The sequence below is a fragment of the Acanthochromis polyacanthus genome, chromosome 7 (genome assembly GCF_021347895.1).
Source record: "Acanthochromis polyacanthus isolate Apoly-LR-REF ecotype Palm Island chromosome 7, KAUST_Apoly_ChrSc, whole genome shotgun sequence".
Lineage (NCBI taxonomy): Eukaryota > Metazoa > Chordata > Actinopteri > Pomacentridae > Acanthochromis > Acanthochromis polyacanthus.
In genome coordinates, this window is record NC_067119.1 from 19,829,872 (window position 1) to 19,846,629 (window position 16,758).

Genomic DNA, 16,758 nt, shown 5'->3' on the forward strand with positions numbered 1-16,758 from the left:
TCATTCAAACAGATTCCCAGTTTTGACCCCCGCTTTGGCAGGAACTCAAGTGAGTGCATACCTTTCTTCAGGTCAGCACCAGCTTGTGGTTCTGGAGAGACAGGCAACATCTTTGGCATGAGAAACATCCGTCAGCAGATGAACACCCTCACGGCCTACATGGATGCAGGTCAGGTCTACGGTGCTGATGATGCCAAAGCTCGCTCGCTCCGCAACCTGACGACAGACCAGGGCCTATTGAGGGTCAACACGATGTACACAGACAACGGCCGTGAGCTTCTGCCATTCAGCAGCATGGACCCCAGAATATGTGCCACCCGAGGGCGCATAACTAACGACAGCGATGCAGAGGAGGTGCCCTGTTTTTTGGCAGGTGAGTAGCAACAAATATTCTGACAGCCAATCCTTAAAAGTGTTACAGGTATTCCAAGCAGGGCTGACATTTTTTTCCCCCACATTTTGCATGACTTTTCCAGGTGATTCACGTGTAAATGAGAACATTGCGCTGACTTCTGTACACACCCTCATGCTGCGTGAACACAACAGACTTGTCCGTGCCCTGGCTCAACTCAATCCTCACTGGAACGGAGAGAGACTGTACCAAGAAGCCCGCAAAATCATGGGAGCATATTTTCAGGTTAGATAAGAGATTAGCTACATGATAATAATGCAAATACTGGATTAAAGGATGAGATGGTATGCTCACCTATGTTGCAGTTCACTCAATCCCTTTTTTGTCTTTCAGGTTATCACTTACAGAGACTATTTACGCCTGATTGTTGGCCCAGACTTCATTGCCTCGCAGCTGTCCACCTACCCTGGGTATAACGAGACTGTGGATTCAAGCATCTCCAATGCGTTTGCCACGGCTGCCTTCCGATTCGCCCACCTCCAGGTTAACGCGTTCATATTCCGTCTGAATGAGACATACCAGGAGCACCCTGAATTCCCCCATGTGATGCTGCACAGAGCTTTCCGAGCACCATGGAGGGTCACCTTTGAAGGTATTGCAAAGAACTTTGATAACTAAAACCTCCACAAACAGACAGTGAATCAGTTGATCAAAAATAAATCATCTCGTGTGTTCCTCAGGTGGTTTGGACCCAATCCTGAGAGGGCTGGTAGGCGCGAGGGCCAAGCTGAACACTCAAGATCAGATGATGAGTGATGAGCTGAGGGAAAGGCTGTTTGAGTTCAACAATCATGTGGCACTGGATCTGGCATCACTGAACTTGCAGAGAGGGCGAGACCATGCACTTCCTGGTAACTATTCAGTCTTTATGCCTTCTTTATATCTACAATTAACTTTGTCCACATACAGTAACTTTTGTTGGTTCTGCTGAATGCACACTATCCTCAACTGTCTGTGTTCGGTTTAGGCTACAATGAATGGCGCAAGTTCTGTGGACTGTCACAACCACAAAATCTGTCACAGTTGGCAGAAGTGCTGAACAACACAGACCTGGCCACGAGGCTGCTGGATCTCTATGGCACAACCGACAACATTGATCTGTGGCTGGGAGGTGTGTCTGAGCCGTTTGTCAGAGGAGGAAGAGTTGGACCCCTGTTCGCCTGTCTCATTTCAACACAGTTCCAAAAGATCCGTGAGGGAGACCGGTAAGGAAACAGGAAATTATCCAGCTGGCACTACCAACGATGTGAAGTTAGCTCCGTGAGCCACACATGTAGATTCACAGAATTCAGCCTTCAACAAACTGTCCAATTTCAGATTCTGGTGGGAGAATGACGGTGTCTTCACTGAGGCTCAGAGGGAGTCCCTGGCAGAAACATCACTTGCCAGGATCATCTGTGACAACACCGGCATCACTGAAGTACCTGAGAGACCTCTGCTGTTCCGACCTCGAGGCAGTGGTTACACTCAGTGCATGGACATCCCAGCCTTTGACCTGAGTCCATGGCAGGAGAACAGTGAGTCATGCTTTGAACTGTGTGAATCAGCGCCAACTTTGACATTTTGAAAATACTGATTTTTGCCTTTATTTTTCTGTAGATACCTCACCTGGATCCCCTGGAAGCCAAGGTAAATCTAGCATTCCCTGTCCTACTAGCAGTACATATTAAATTGATATACTAGGAATGTTGCTGGAAAACACTGTGATGAGAAGGTTCATTTTGTGTAACTTCAATTCAGTTTTACTTACATAGCACTACTTCACAATGTATGTCATCAAAAGGCTTTTCACAGAGTAAAGTGAAGAACTTACAGAATCATACAGGGAAACCCAACAAATCCAGAGTTTCCTTTGCTTCGCATTCAGCAACACCTTAGTAGAACTTCTTCTAAGTGCATTTTAAAAATACTGATTTTTCCCTTCGATATTTTTTGTTAAACAGGCCCTCCTGGACCCAGAGGACCTACAGGTAAATCATATTTCTGACAATATTATCCATGAATATTAAAACTGATATACTAAAAACATATTGAAATACTGTAATGGGAACATTCTTTTAAAATATTTGCTCTGGCCTTTTGGCACAGGACCCAGAGGACCACCTGGCCCCAGAGGACCACCCGGCCCCCCTGGACCTTCTTCCAGCACGCACAAAGTGGCCTTCTCTATGCAACTGATAAACAACTACCCCAAATCTGGTCAACCCATTGTCTTCACCCAGGAAGTCTTCAATGAACAGAAGTCCTACAACAATAAAACTGGGTATTTTATCTGTGAGTACCCAGGTGTTTATGAGTTTACATTCTACTGTAGGATCAGCCAATATGGCGCTAAATTGGATCTGATGCTTAACAATACCCGGGTTGTGCATTCGTATACCACCCGGCAAAGAGGTTTCCTCACAGCCAGTGGAGGCGTCATCCTTAAGCTTGCGAAGGGAGACAAAGTCTGGCTGGTGGCTCACCATAGAGGTAACGGTCTTCTCAGAGACAGTGTTTTCAATGGGCATCTTCTCTTTGAATAGAGCTGCTCTGCCTGCTGCCCCACAACACTCAAAACCCTGCAAGAAATCAGTAGTTTTGTCCACTTCATTCTATTTATCACAACTCTTAGATGCTTCCAACCCTTCTTTTGTAGTTTGCTACTGTCAGAAGCCCATAGATTGAGAGTTACCTCACTCCAAAGCAACATCTGTCTTAAAATGGAATTCTACTTTTGCTGTGAACCTTGCTGAAAAAAAGCACAATATTGTATACCATATGACTTTGCTTTACTGTTTTAAAGCTTTGTATTGAATGAAGGCACACACATAATTGCACAAATGTACAAGAAACGGGAAGGATAACTGATTATACATATTTAATGAAGTACAAAAAACAATGTGAACATTTAAAACAATAATTTGGTATATTTTCTTTTGAATTAATCATTTTATTGTATTTTGCAAACTTTTACAAATGGTTGCTTTACAGCTTTTGTTTGACAAATGAATGTAAATCATCAGGTAAGCCTTGCATAAGAAGAAATTGAGTTAGAGCTACAACTTTAAACTGATTCTTTTTGATCAAACTTTTGTTTGAGTGTATAATTTTAAGTCCTTTTAAGTTTGAAAGTAATACATACATGTTGCATATTAATCTCTGACTGTGGATTATGGTACAGAACTCTGTTTTAGGAGATAAAGCCATTTGTTTGGCAACTTAGAAAACCCTCAGCTGTCAGTGTGTTCCTAACCAGACCAGTAGATGGCACTGATATACCAGTTTTTAAGGGAGGAAAGGCAGACACAAGAACAACCGCCTTTGGATTAATTTCAGTCACTGCACTACACACAGGACATAATACTTGCTGTTCAGTTAAAGTGTTGATTTTTAATTAATTCCATGCAAAAAATGTGATAAAATAAAATTGATTGAACCCTTACATACTTGTATTGTTGTACTTTGTGACAGATTCAGTGAAACTAAAGCTAATAATCAAGTTGGTTTATCATTTTGAGTTAAATTAAGAGAGTGTATTTTAGGAGAACATTCATTTAGATCGCACTGCTATATTATGTTTTTAAGAATGCTATTTTCACTTTAAAAACTTCATATTTAGCGTAAAGGTACTGCTGGGAGAACTCCTGTTCAATACTTTGCGAGTTCTTATTTTTTCTCAGCAGGAATGTATACATGCAAAGTTTCTGCTAAAATGATAATGCATCCTGTAGACAATAAAACTATAATACCATTAAGAGATGTTCAAGAACAAACAACAATTACAATCTGGAAGCCAGCTTAAAAACAGGTAAAGAGATACATAAGGACCTGAATTAGGATGCGTTTACCTTCAGTACTTTAATGTTCTGACAGGCCACAGTCTACTATGACTTGCTATATTGTAATGAATTCAGGCTAAGGTCTTCATCATTTGGAAGGACGTCAGTTTGTTTTTAAAAGTGGGGGGGATGGAGACTTGCAAAAGTGACTTTTGAGAAGTGCTTGGGATGATGACTGTAACTGATGTTGCTTTTGGTATGCTACTATAAAATGCTTAAGAGTTATTTCATGTTTTAAGTAATTGTCATGTATTGAATAAAACCCGCTTGAGAGCTGTGCCGACACTTTTACATGAATTACAAACCCCTAACGATGTTGAACTTCATGTTGAAATCAGCATGTCAAATAGACCACCTACATCTCAACAGGATTTACAGCTCAGGGACAGCACATAAACCAACCACTCAACTCTCTTCATTGCAAATAAGATAAAGGTTAAGCCATTTTGAATACAAAAGAATAAACCAGGGGTCACTGAGGACCATAGCTGGAGTAACATTGGAGCACAAGCTGTTACCATGACAACCCATTCAAACCGCATCGTATATCCATGACCGGGAGAATATTGACTTTAAGCCTAACCAGCCATTCCCACTCAAATCAAACAGTTTTAGTACAAAGCAACTCAAGGAGTAAAAGGAAAAATTACAAAAACACAGATAGCCAGCTCTCCAAAAAAGCCACCACGATAAATCTGTCTCATGACTCAAACTCAACTCAAACTGTAGCAAAAACCCAGTAAATAAGCAGCGGAAGAAGAAAATATCACAATATGAAGCCTTCTTTTATTACCTTTCTTGTTTGTAGACTGTAAACATTTATTATTATAATTATGATTGTTTTCTTTATTAATTCAAGTGAAATTCTGCCATGGATGGATAATCCGGGTCATGACCTCCTCTTCTTCTGTGATGTTTCTTGGAAGAGTTCGATTTTGCTTCGTCGTGTTTACCGCCTCCTAAACAACTGGCGTGCAGCCATTCATTCTTTTGCCTTCTTTCATTAATAAAATCTCAGCAAATACCCAATGAACATGTCAAAAAGAAAAGCAACCGACATCAGAGTTTTTTTTCACAATGCAGAAATGCAACGTAAGCAACAGCAATCTAACAGCAATAGCACTGATATTTGTACAGTTACTGTACAATAACTCCATGAATATAACGGAGTATACCTTGTGGTTTAGCTAGCACGACCAATTTGACTGCCATTACTGTCGTCAACAACTTTAGTTAATAAATGACAACTGAAACATTTTGGCCTTAAGAGCCATTTTATCAAAACTCTGTCCATCCATACAGCCACATTCTGGCTTTCACTGAGGCAAATTAAAACAATCTGGTAATACTTAATAATCACCACTAGATGACCTTAAATATCTTTAGGCTCAACACGCTAACATACCAAATATAAACATTTACATTTTTTTGCCATGGTTAAAATGCTCTGGCACCATTAAAGAAATATATTAAAATGGTAACCTTACCATTGACACAAGTACAGACATTATTGAACATTCAAGGTACGTGAAACACAGAAAACCATCAATCTCAGGTGTGTTTTTCCATTATTTTATTTGTCTAGAAGCAGAGTTCAACAGAAATAAACAAAGAGCTGCCAGAGCAGGTGACTTCATACAAAGAGTAGCTTCTTTAGTTTCAGGAGCACCACGTGGTGCTAACCCAGGGACGATAATTATTAGTGATAATTAACGTCAGCTCTGCTCCATCCCGACTGAGGTATTGCTAAGGTAAGGCCGAACAGCTTCAAAATGTTGTTCCAAAAGTGCTGAAATTCATCTGGCAGCCCATATTCTAACTGGATTTGGTATCAGGGATAATGCACATTTTCCTGACAGAGCGTTTTACTCATGGCAAATTGTACCATTAGTAAATTTGGTATGATAGTGTGTTCAGTGTAGTTATTCAAAGACATCCACTCGTCAAAACAAAACAACCGCCCCCACTTGTGTAGTGGTTTCTTTTAATGTTACCATATTATGACGTAGCTCGTGGTGCAGGTTGGACAGAGAGGACACCAGGCTGGTTCTCTTAGCGCTGTTTGACTGGGCATCATTTTAGTGGCAACACAGGCAACCGGTCCACAACAACTCTCCGAACATCATATCACTCCGCCTCCCAAGCGGGCACTACTTTTTATAAGTATAAGTGCGCTGCACTATATACTACAACTTGCATATATTTATTAAATATGATAATCACAGGGTTAAACAAGCAAACAAGTTTTCAAACTCCCCACACCCATTGTCACATGGAAATGCACACCCTGGGTCGGAGCTTTCACTTGGCACAGGCGCAAATTTGGCATCTGCACGGTTTTTTTTAACCTCACAGAGGTGTGCTCCATGTCTGTGCAACTCTCGGCCGAGTGCGGATGGTGCGTTCATGAGCGTCGGAATTACCCCTGACAAGAAGTGGGGGGGACACATTCCCACCGCCCCCCCCCCAAACTGACGCCTATGGAAGTAAGACAGTTTTGTCTTTGTTTGGGCTGGTATCTGCAGTGAAGGTGAAAAGTTTAAAATAATGGGCCGAGCAGATGTTAAACTGCTCTGATATTATAGAACCAATTTAGCAGAAAACTCAAACGTCTCATTTCATGAAAATGTTCTAACCTGTTGTTTTCTGTGCCATAAGTTTTAAATTTGTGGATCCTACCAACCGAGTTTTTTGGAGCTTGACTTCTCTTGGATGTTTACCTTCTTAGTGCGATGAAGTATCATTGTCTCTTAGCTTTTTCAATCAGATTTTTCATCTTTGCTATGCTTGCTACTACGTTTTAAAACCACCATAAGAGAGATTTATCTGTGTCACAGCTGAACCTAAATCTGTTCAGTTACAAAGTTCAGTAGTCTTATATCACCTACAAAACAGCAGTATTAGATTGGAAGTATTGATAATATGACTGCTTATACATAAACAAAAAAATCCTGCATGTCAGAAAGATTTAGATTTTATTTGTCATTCAGTTCATAAAAATGTACTTTATAATTCTAGATAACTATGAAGAATTATGTAAACCCTTGCAAATGTAGCCTGGTTGAATAGCTTGGATTGCACTTGTATAAAGAATCAAACAAATAAATATTAATTAGGGTTAGCAGGAAACTCTTAGTCTCCCTGCATCCTTCAAGTGACTTTTCTCTTTTTTTTTTGTTCACTCACACCACATTAGTCACGTTAGAGCTCCTGTAAGACAGTGTAAATACTACAAACAACAGTCTGCATAATACTGCAAAAACGAGTAACCACAATGATTATGAGATTACATAATGTTTTGCAATGGCATCTTTTCTTTGATGTTGTGACAGTAAGCAAACAGGAAGTCAGTCCTTTATTTACTGGTAAGAGGCTGCAGACAGGCGCTGATGGCAACTATGAGGAAACACTATAAAATAGCAGACTTTCCACCTGTAGAGAAGTGAGCCAAAAAAGAGCAAGATGTGGATGAAGTTGTCTCCTAATTGATTTCCACAAATAGCACGAGAATGCAACTGATAACTCACCAGAATTGTCAAACTACAAATGTTTTGTAAGTAAGAAGGAGTAGAGAAAATCCCTCTCCACAATCCATCCTTGATGTTGTCATGCCAGACACTCCCAGTGAAGCAGGAAGCCACTGAAGTTGCGTGTCTTTGTTTGTCTCGTGCATAACACATCAGCTACACATCTTTCAGTCAAATAGTTCATTTCCCAAAAAGACCAGCCGGGAATCTGTCTAGAGACTCCCACGAACATTCCCACCACCACTTCTTCATATCTTAGATATTTACAGGTTGATGAACTGAGATGATTTCCTTATTACACACACAGTAGCACGTTTCCCACATGACTGGGGATGCCGATATAACTTTTATTTAATTAAATGTTTAAATGATGAAATTGCAATCCCTCATCTGTATCTTGAAGTCATCATTTTTAAAGTCCAGCTTGACAGATACGTTGTTTGAATTGTTTTGTTTCTACAGGCTGTGATGCTATATAAATATTTCCATTCAAGAACAATAAAAATTGCTTTCTTCACATTAACAACGCAGTTTATTTTGTATTGTTGAGGCTTTTTTCAAAGACACAATATCAAACTTGATGCACAAGTGCACATTTAATATCAAAGCAAAACAAAATTTACAGAAAACAGCATGCAAGTTTAAACTGACACAGACAAAAGAGGCATGATGGACTTTCTTGGTCAAATTGGAACCTTTTGATGTCAGATCTGAGGAGTCTTTGTGCAAAGTAAAGTGTCGATCTAAATTTATAATCAAAAGATTGTTAAACTGATTTTTTTTTACCCATATAAGAAATTAATGTTTTTTGTGTTTTCTAGAAGCTGGCGTGCTGCATTACAGAAGTGCTGCAGCGACATTGTAGCAGTTAAGGTACTGTGATAAAAACACAAAGCATTCTCAGACTACACAGTGGGAAGGCAAAGGGAATTATCTTTTTTTTAAGTACAGGCCAAACCTAATACTTATTTACCTTTTTGTTCTTATCAGTGAAGTATTCTGAAGCAAAAAAAATATCCTTTCACACGTGGCTCACATTGGATAACTCACACAAACTACTAGAAAAAACATGTTGCACAAAGAATGAGGGTAGTTTTCCTGTTTAACTGTGAATGTTGGTGATAGTATAAATTATTTACGCAATATTTCAATTGACTGGATCATTAAGTATTGACAGAGGATATATTATGTGGTGTTGAGCTTGTCAGTTCAATCCCACTAAATTATATCTAATATGGATGTTACTGCTTGTTGTCATGGAGATAATGTTGTCTAAAGATGTAATCCACATCAGTCCAGTGATAATCTCATTAGCTAATGGCTGATTAATGACCACTTCAATTTCTTTTAGCTTGGTCCAGTGGCTCCCAAACTACAGCACGGACTCACTGTAACAGATGAGCTGCTATGATAATTATTAATTATTATTAAACCCATTTTTGAAAGGTCAGAATGGAAAGGAAGGAGGATTAATATCGTTGAAACTTACAGTAGCTTAGGCTCTTGATAATAGACTACCGGCATTTGATGCCGGAATTGATGGTATAACTTTGTGTAATGTTACTTGGCACACAGCACTGAACGCCGATGAACTTGTTAACAAGCAAATTCCTTTAATTCATCAGATGCTTCATATGGGCACACCCCCTGCCAGTCAGCCAGTGGTGAAACTGGATTTTATATCTTTGCAGGCCTTAATCAAAGCACCTGGCAGCAATAATTAAATTTGTCTGTCAATGAAGCATCTCAAAAACACACCCATCATTCCCGGCAGTGACTTAACCTCAACATCTAAAATCAACATTCTCGATCACTGAAGAGATGATGAAGAGATGCCGTAGGTCATTGTGTTAGTGTTAGCGTCATTGTCCAGTGTCAACACACAGACTAAACAGAAAAAGCATCCATGCAAGGCAAACAGGCAGACGATTTTTATCCGCTTCCTCTGCGTTTCTCTGCAAATCTTAAAATCGAGCAGGTGAACAAATCAAATAATCAGGATCCAAGATGTGATGTGTTTTGACTGTACAGCATTTTGGTCAACTTTTGCTGGTTTTCAATGTGCTTTTTAAATACATTTGACATTAATTTGTAACTCCAGGCTGTAAACCAGCTAAAGCAGTATTTGTGGTTAATTGAACACACCCTGTGAAGAATGTTCCTCCTAATGTGCTTCCTATGAATAATACACCCATGTGCATCAAAAAATATCCCCTGGAAATCTTTTAGCATTCGTGTACTCGGTTGCAGCCAGCATACTTATTGCTGAGTACAACAATTAAATCTCTCTCTCTAAAAGTTGGAGGCCTCAGTGTGAAGTCAACAAATACTTTCCTTCTTTGCGTCTACGCAGTATTTTTATCTCTTAAAAAGCACAACAGTAGTGAACAGTGACAAATGGAACATTTAATCGCATATTTTCTTACTTTCACCAAGGTGTTCATTATCTATATTCAGTCTTCATGCACAGGAAATTATCTAAAATTAAATTGAGTAAAAAATAATAATTTCAGAATTAACAAAAGCACAATTTTAATAACTGCTGATTTGAGTGCAGGTGAAGTTCCTTAAATTTAATTCAACTTCCACTTTCAAATTAATTCAAGGGATCTGTTACCTCCACTTCATTACATACATGGTTTCAAGAAAAAGAAAAATAGAATGTACTAAATTAGATAAGCCTTTTTAGTTTAAAAAATAATTTGGATTATATGCAAATACATCCCTTTAATATCATGTGCAACTTAGACTGAAATGTCTGTATTAGTTGATTAAAAATTGAAATGAAATTGAGTTAACTTCATAAAACTGACTTGTTGATTTAACTGCATTTAATTTTCTTGCACATTGAGGTCAGAATTTTTAGTCACCTCCTCTGCCTGCATCACTGTGGAGCAACTTAGTTCTTTAAATTTGCCAACTTAAATACTTGTGTTCATAATTCTGGTAGCAACAACACAGCATTAGTGTCCTTCTATTTGACACAGGGTCATAATTTACTGAAATATTAATATAAAAATAGATCTGCACAGAGGTGGAACATAGTAGAATTTAAATTCCATGCTTCTTGTGTTCCTTAGGTGGTTTTAACCTGATCTTTAGGGAGCTGGTGCATTGCCAGGCCGAGCTGAACACTTTGGATCACATGATGAGCTGAGGGAAAAATCCACTGAGCTGGCACCTGATCTGAGACCGCGGTCTGTATCTGAGCCTTTGTGGGTTATATTCACACCATTTTCATTCTATCTTGTTCCTTTTGAGGTTGCACAAAATGTACCAGTGCTGTGGGCCCTTACAGTCGTGGCATCAGGATTAGCTGGCTGTAGGGTTGCTGGCTGGACCTCTAAGACACACCTGATAGCAGTGATATGTAATCACAGCCCTTTAGGACAGGAAATTAACCAAATGACACTGATAAGCATGTAGAGTTCGGTGTGTTGGCCATATATCTTAACAAACTGTCAGTTTTAGACTTTAGTGTGAGGACGAGTGAATCTTCACTTCATCGATGTGCCAGACCTGCCCTTCCAGTACCATACCAAAGAATGGAAGAACATACCTCCGACTTTGGAGGGATGAACTCACTCATGACTTCCACAGAACATTGCAGAAACAAAACTAAGATTTTGTACAACACCTCCAAACATTAGATATAAATCACATTTTTACATAAATAATTTGTTTTCTGTTATATTTTGTGTCATAATGTGTTTATTGCTATTGAAAAAAATCAGTTATCTGTTAAAAGTCTTCATGATACAAATGTCTCCTACATTTGTGCTTGTTAATGTGTCTCTATGGTGGTTTTTTTTTGTATTCTAAAAGACACAACCTCAGCAAAAATAACCAGTTAATGCCATGGCTGAGCATTTCCATCAGAAAACTGGAGTGTATCGATGACAGTCTTGTAGATTCAGACTTCTCGAGTTTCATATGTTTCGGTATGCCCCTGGAGGCACACAAAAAAAACAACCCTGCCATCTTGCATTGTGGGCCTTCCAATGTCATTATTCTTCCTTAGGAAAAGTTTCTGTGTGGCTGAATTACTCCAAGATTACAAGCTGAAATTATATGTGTGAGCTGGTGTGCTCGAGCGGCGGAGGGGTGGGTGGAGATAGATTTGAAGGATAAGACAGAAAGAGATTGTTGTCATGGAAAAACCTGTAAATACGCAACTTTGAAATGCGGATGTGGGTTTTTAGGGATCTAATCAATAAAGGGAATCATATTTTAGGTGAAACTGAGCTGTCTAGTCTCAGAGTCTGCACAGTGAAGGCCAGACATCCAAACACTGTAACCAAACAGTGGAGAGGAGTATAGCTTGCTTTGCTGACCTTAGAGAGACGGTCTTCCTTAACTTAAATTAAAAGATTGATATGTACATGAATGCGAGATCTCAGTCACTTCAAGTATATAAAAACACTGTTCATAATAATGTGTTTGCAAGATCTTAGATGTTGAATTGTGCAACACTGGAGCAGGTAATTTAAAAAGATTGCTTAGCCTCTTTTGGAGGAGTACCAAAAAAGGCAGCTGCACAGTTAAATAGGTCTCAAAAACATCTGACAAGCCATCAAATGATCACGCAAGGGCAACGTATCTGAATGTACTTGGCCTCCAAGTCATGTAAACTAACTTCATCTACGTGTTGAAAGGACATATGAGGAATGCAATTAAAATAATATATGATGATAATGAAAGGTGAAATGGTTCTGTGACAGCAAAAGAAGCGCAAGAATTCTTTCCACTCCTGAGTTATTTTCAAGCTTGATCTCTTATGCATTTTCTGTAATTAGATGAGGAGATAATGAATTTAAAGGGAATCTGCAGTATTTCTGTTTAACAGCCAGTAAATCAAACTGACAAAAACTGAAACCAGTTTGTCAGATCTGCAGCTGGTTGGCGTTCTGTGACTCATCTCTTCTGAGCAAAGGAAACTTCCTCCAGAGCAAACAAATGCTAATAATGAAATGAAAAAAACAAACAAACACGCACATCAGCACGCGAAGCATCAGGAAGCAAATTCTGAACATTTTCTCATCACATAGGCTGTGTACAATCTGTGAATTTATGCATGAAAATTACTAGAACTTCAACTGCAGCTGTGATGAAACTGGCCACAACTTCACTCTTTTCCAGTGCAGCATAAATGATCTGTTCAACACACACCATAGGTTTATAGAAGGCCAGCAGACAGACATATTTAGTTTATCTGCATGATTTTCTGTCTTCATTTTATTAGTATGATAACTCCAAGATACAGACCAACCACACCTTAAAACACGTGTGTCTGCCTAATTACCCACGCTTTTTTTTCCACTCAAATGTTTGGACACACCTTCTCATCCAATGCTTTTTATTTATTTGTAATATTTTCTACATTGTAGATTAATACTGAATATTAACATTATTTAGTTAGCAACATAATCCCACATGTATTCTTTCATAGTTTTGATGTCTTCAGTATGAATCTACAGTGTATATAATAATTAAATGTGGGACTTTAAATGTGGAGTTGCAGTGAGTGAAAAATCAAAAAAGACTTGAGCGTACAGTACAGACAGTGAGATTTACGGTTCAACACGATGACATTCATGTAAGACGCATAAACTTCAAATATAGACAAAAGCTGAAACCACAAAACGAAATCATGCACTTAGTTCTCGTGTTAGGTGTAGCCCACATGTTCATAATAAAGTCTAATTAAGGCCGACACAAATAAATGTGTGTCTTGTGCAGACTGTGCCAACTGCGTCCGTTAATAAGAAGGTTTTTAAGGCGCTGGAGATCTGTTTAATTGTTGCGCAAAAAGACGCACAGAAGATGAAGGATGAAGGGTTGTTTTTAAGATTGTAGATAGCCAAGTGTTGATTTGAACGCACACTGTTTTCCCTACACACACACACACACACACACACACACACACACACACACACACACACACACACACACACACACACACACACACACACACACACAGAGAGAGTTTTCGTCTGGATGCATGAGGGTGCGAGCGGACTTGTATCTCAGCATTTTACTTGTACTTACAGATTGTGAACATGCATATGGACACTCGTGTGAAAAGCGTGCACATAATTGGAGCTAAATAAGATAATTTCGTTTCTGGAACACAAAACTCCTCCAACTGCGGGCCTCTTTTGTGCAGGATTTCGCGACGCGTGACTGGATGAATAGCTTTTGAGAGAACATAATGTTTGTGTGTTTTGTTGCTCAGAAACGGGGATCCGTTAACAAAACAATATTAAAATCATTTCATGCCTTATCAGAGTAAAGTGCTCATATAATTATGCAGCAAGGAAACACATTTCTGCTTATTGAAGTTCCTCGTTGCAGAAAATAGTTTTCTTTTCGTTTGTCACGCCATAAGGAGTTCCCACTCATCATGTGGCTTGTCAGAAAACCTGGCGACTGATTTTTTTTCTCAAGAACGCCAGACATATCTGACATTGTTAAATACCTTGCTTTGTTTTGTTAAGTGCTGTTCAAAAACACAGCAGATTTCCGCCTCATCAGAATGGTTGGTACATTTGTGCGCCTTAGAAACAAATGTTTGGGCAAGAAAAAATATCGATCAAATGAAAAATAACACAACAGTCTGCAGTCTTTTTGAAATAATGTTAATCCAACTACGGAGTTGAGCTGAGGGAATCCCTCTTTCCTGAACAATTCCTTAATCATTGGAAGCACACATCTGATTTTTTAAGAAATCCTGGACTCAAATAGAGAAAAAATATAAGTCCCCAAACCAATTTAAACAATTTACTGAAACTTGAATCTTGTTTTAAACCATTTTATGCAGAAATTTAAGTTAAATTTACACACGATATTAAGTAGGTGTGATTACAGTTTTTAGTATCGCAACAGATAAAAAAATGTTTGCAAGTGTGTCCCTTTTGTTTTTTTATTTATTCATCTTACAATAATCCATTTTATTATGAAGTGGTAACAGGTCCTGTGTAGAAATGCAGAATATTCCTACAACAGAGTGTCCAGTTGAGGTTATGGCGAAAAAGCTATAATAATAATAATAATAATAATAATAATAATAATAATAATAATAATAATAAAACTACAAATAACAGGATTTTAATTCATATTATCCAAACATATATTTTTAAACTGCAGCTGTTTCTAAAGAGTACAATGACTTTCAGCAGTGCAACCAATGAGAAACAACAACAAAGTATCAGGGCCCATCAGGAAGAATAAACATCTTCCATAAGTCCAATACTGGGACATTTTATATACACAATAATTAAGGTTTTGCGCAGAGAAATGCTAATTAAATCAAGCAAACAATCACACTTATGACTAAAATTGTATGTATGTATTGTGAGAGATTTTATTTCTTTAAATTCTTGCGCCAGGCCGCAGTATTGATTTATATCTGACGGCTTGTTCTTGCGCCAAACTACAATTGTTTCTTGACAAACGAAAAGCAAAGCAAAAGTCAATTAAAAACAGTCCGATGTTTCTGTAATTGCTGAATCTGCTCCGAAGTTGTCTGACGGGGAGGCAACAGAGGAGGAACCAGGAAAGAGAAAATTCTTTCGCTGTCAGAGCAGAATTGCTGACAGTCAGTGGAGTTAGGGATCAGCCCATCCCCTATAAAAAGAGTAAAAGAGAGACAGTAACTCAGCTCAGCCGGGAGTGGAGATCTGACAGCAGTGGAGATCTGACAGCAGCTGGGATATCCGAGGTGCACACCGGACAGGAGTCGGACCTTTTGCAGAGATGATGCTTCTCTTCCTGTTGGTTTTAAGTCTGAGCTTGCAATGCCAGACTGATGCTAGTGAGTCCATCTTCTTTCATCTTACTTTACAACAAATAGCTTTAAATACAGTCATTATTTAGTTGATCTAAAACTATTTTTCTGTCATTTGTTCTCTTCGTCTGCTAAATTTATCAGAAAGTTGATAGAAATGTCTAAGTTGTGTTCCTCAGTTATGTAATAATTTTTTTTTGAAATTCTGTGATACAAGTGAAACATAAAATTTCAAAAAGAAAAGTCGGTGTCCACTACCATCAGTATAAAGAGTGACCCAAACAGTAGCCTAAATTAAACATGAGTTTTTCCTCTTTGTTTTTTTCATTTCAGCGCTGAGCAGGAGCTTCATCGAAAACAAGGTGGAGACTGCAAAGGCCAGAGTAGACGCGGACTACTTGTACTCCAGACAACTGTAAGAACGCAAACCTGTTCACTTTCTGATTCACATGCTTTTTTCACTGATGTATAAAGTCTTTATAGAAACAGCACAGCCGTGGCAAGAAGAGGGATCTCAGACACGACTTTTTGTCTGTTAACCATTACAAAGTTACAATTCTTTGAAGCCTTAAGCTGAAAAAAAGTTGAATTTCTTTTTAAATCAATATCATAATTTTAATCTATTCAAACGGTTTTGTGGTTCAGAGGCTTAAGCTTTTGTATAAATTGTTCCAAGCAATGAAAATAGATACGGCATTTGTATTTCAAATAATGTCACTGGAGATTATCTAAATGAACATGTTGATAATTCTGACCTGTCAACACAACAGTTCCCTTGAACGAGTGAGAAGGGATGCTTCCACCCCCTCGGACTTCCTGCGGCTGATGAAGCAGCCTGAAGGTGTGTCCAGACAGGCCGTGAGGGCAGCGGACTACATGGACTACACCGTGGAGCTCATCACCAAGTCTCTGCAACGGCGCCACAAGCGATCCATCAACGCCACAGGTCAGCATCCACGATGTGTTTTTTGTTTTTCAACTTTCCATACAGGTGGCTTCAAGTCGGAGCTAATTTCTTCTCCTCGCCTTTGTTAATTAGATCTACTCTCCGACGAGGACCTGCAGACCATCGCTGAGCTGACAGGCTGCACTCCACTCCAGCGACCGCCTTCCTGTAACACTATTCCGAATTTGAACGTCTTTCGCACTGCAACCAGCGTCTGCAACAATAGGTGAGGCAGCTTTTAACTGGCAGACTTTCCAGTGTTTGCT

At 38.9% G+C, this 16,758-nt stretch overlaps 1 protein-coding gene across 12 annotated transcripts in view; it reads left to right on the top strand.

Annotated features, from left to right (window-relative positions):
• Positions 1-16,758, top strand: part of LOC127534645 (eosinophil peroxidase-like) — a 96,171-nt gene that overhangs the window by 12,159 nt on the left and 67,254 nt on the right. For 5 of the 12 annotated variants that reach the window (XM_051950387.1, XM_051950382.1, XM_051950376.1 and 2 more), the window contains 7 exons: positions 13-373; positions 477-637; positions 746-1,004; positions 1,093-1,263; positions 1,380-1,617; positions 1,730-1,929; positions 2,012-2,041. In XM_051950387.1, coding sequence (XP_051806347.1) covers positions 13-373; positions 477-637; positions 746-1,004; positions 1,093-1,263; positions 1,380-1,617; positions 1,730-1,929; positions 2,012-2,041 — 1,420 coding nt within the window. Of the gene's footprint in view, positions 1-12; positions 374-476; positions 638-745; positions 1,005-1,092; positions 1,264-1,379; positions 1,618-1,729; positions 1,930-2,011; positions 2,042-2,355; positions 2,383-2,500; positions 3,837-15,240; positions 15,574-15,879; positions 15,962-16,316; positions 16,493-16,585; positions 16,719-16,758 lie in introns of those variants that run through there. The other 7 variants (XM_051950380.1, XM_051950383.1, XM_051950381.1 and 4 more) reach the window with 3 other exon arrangements.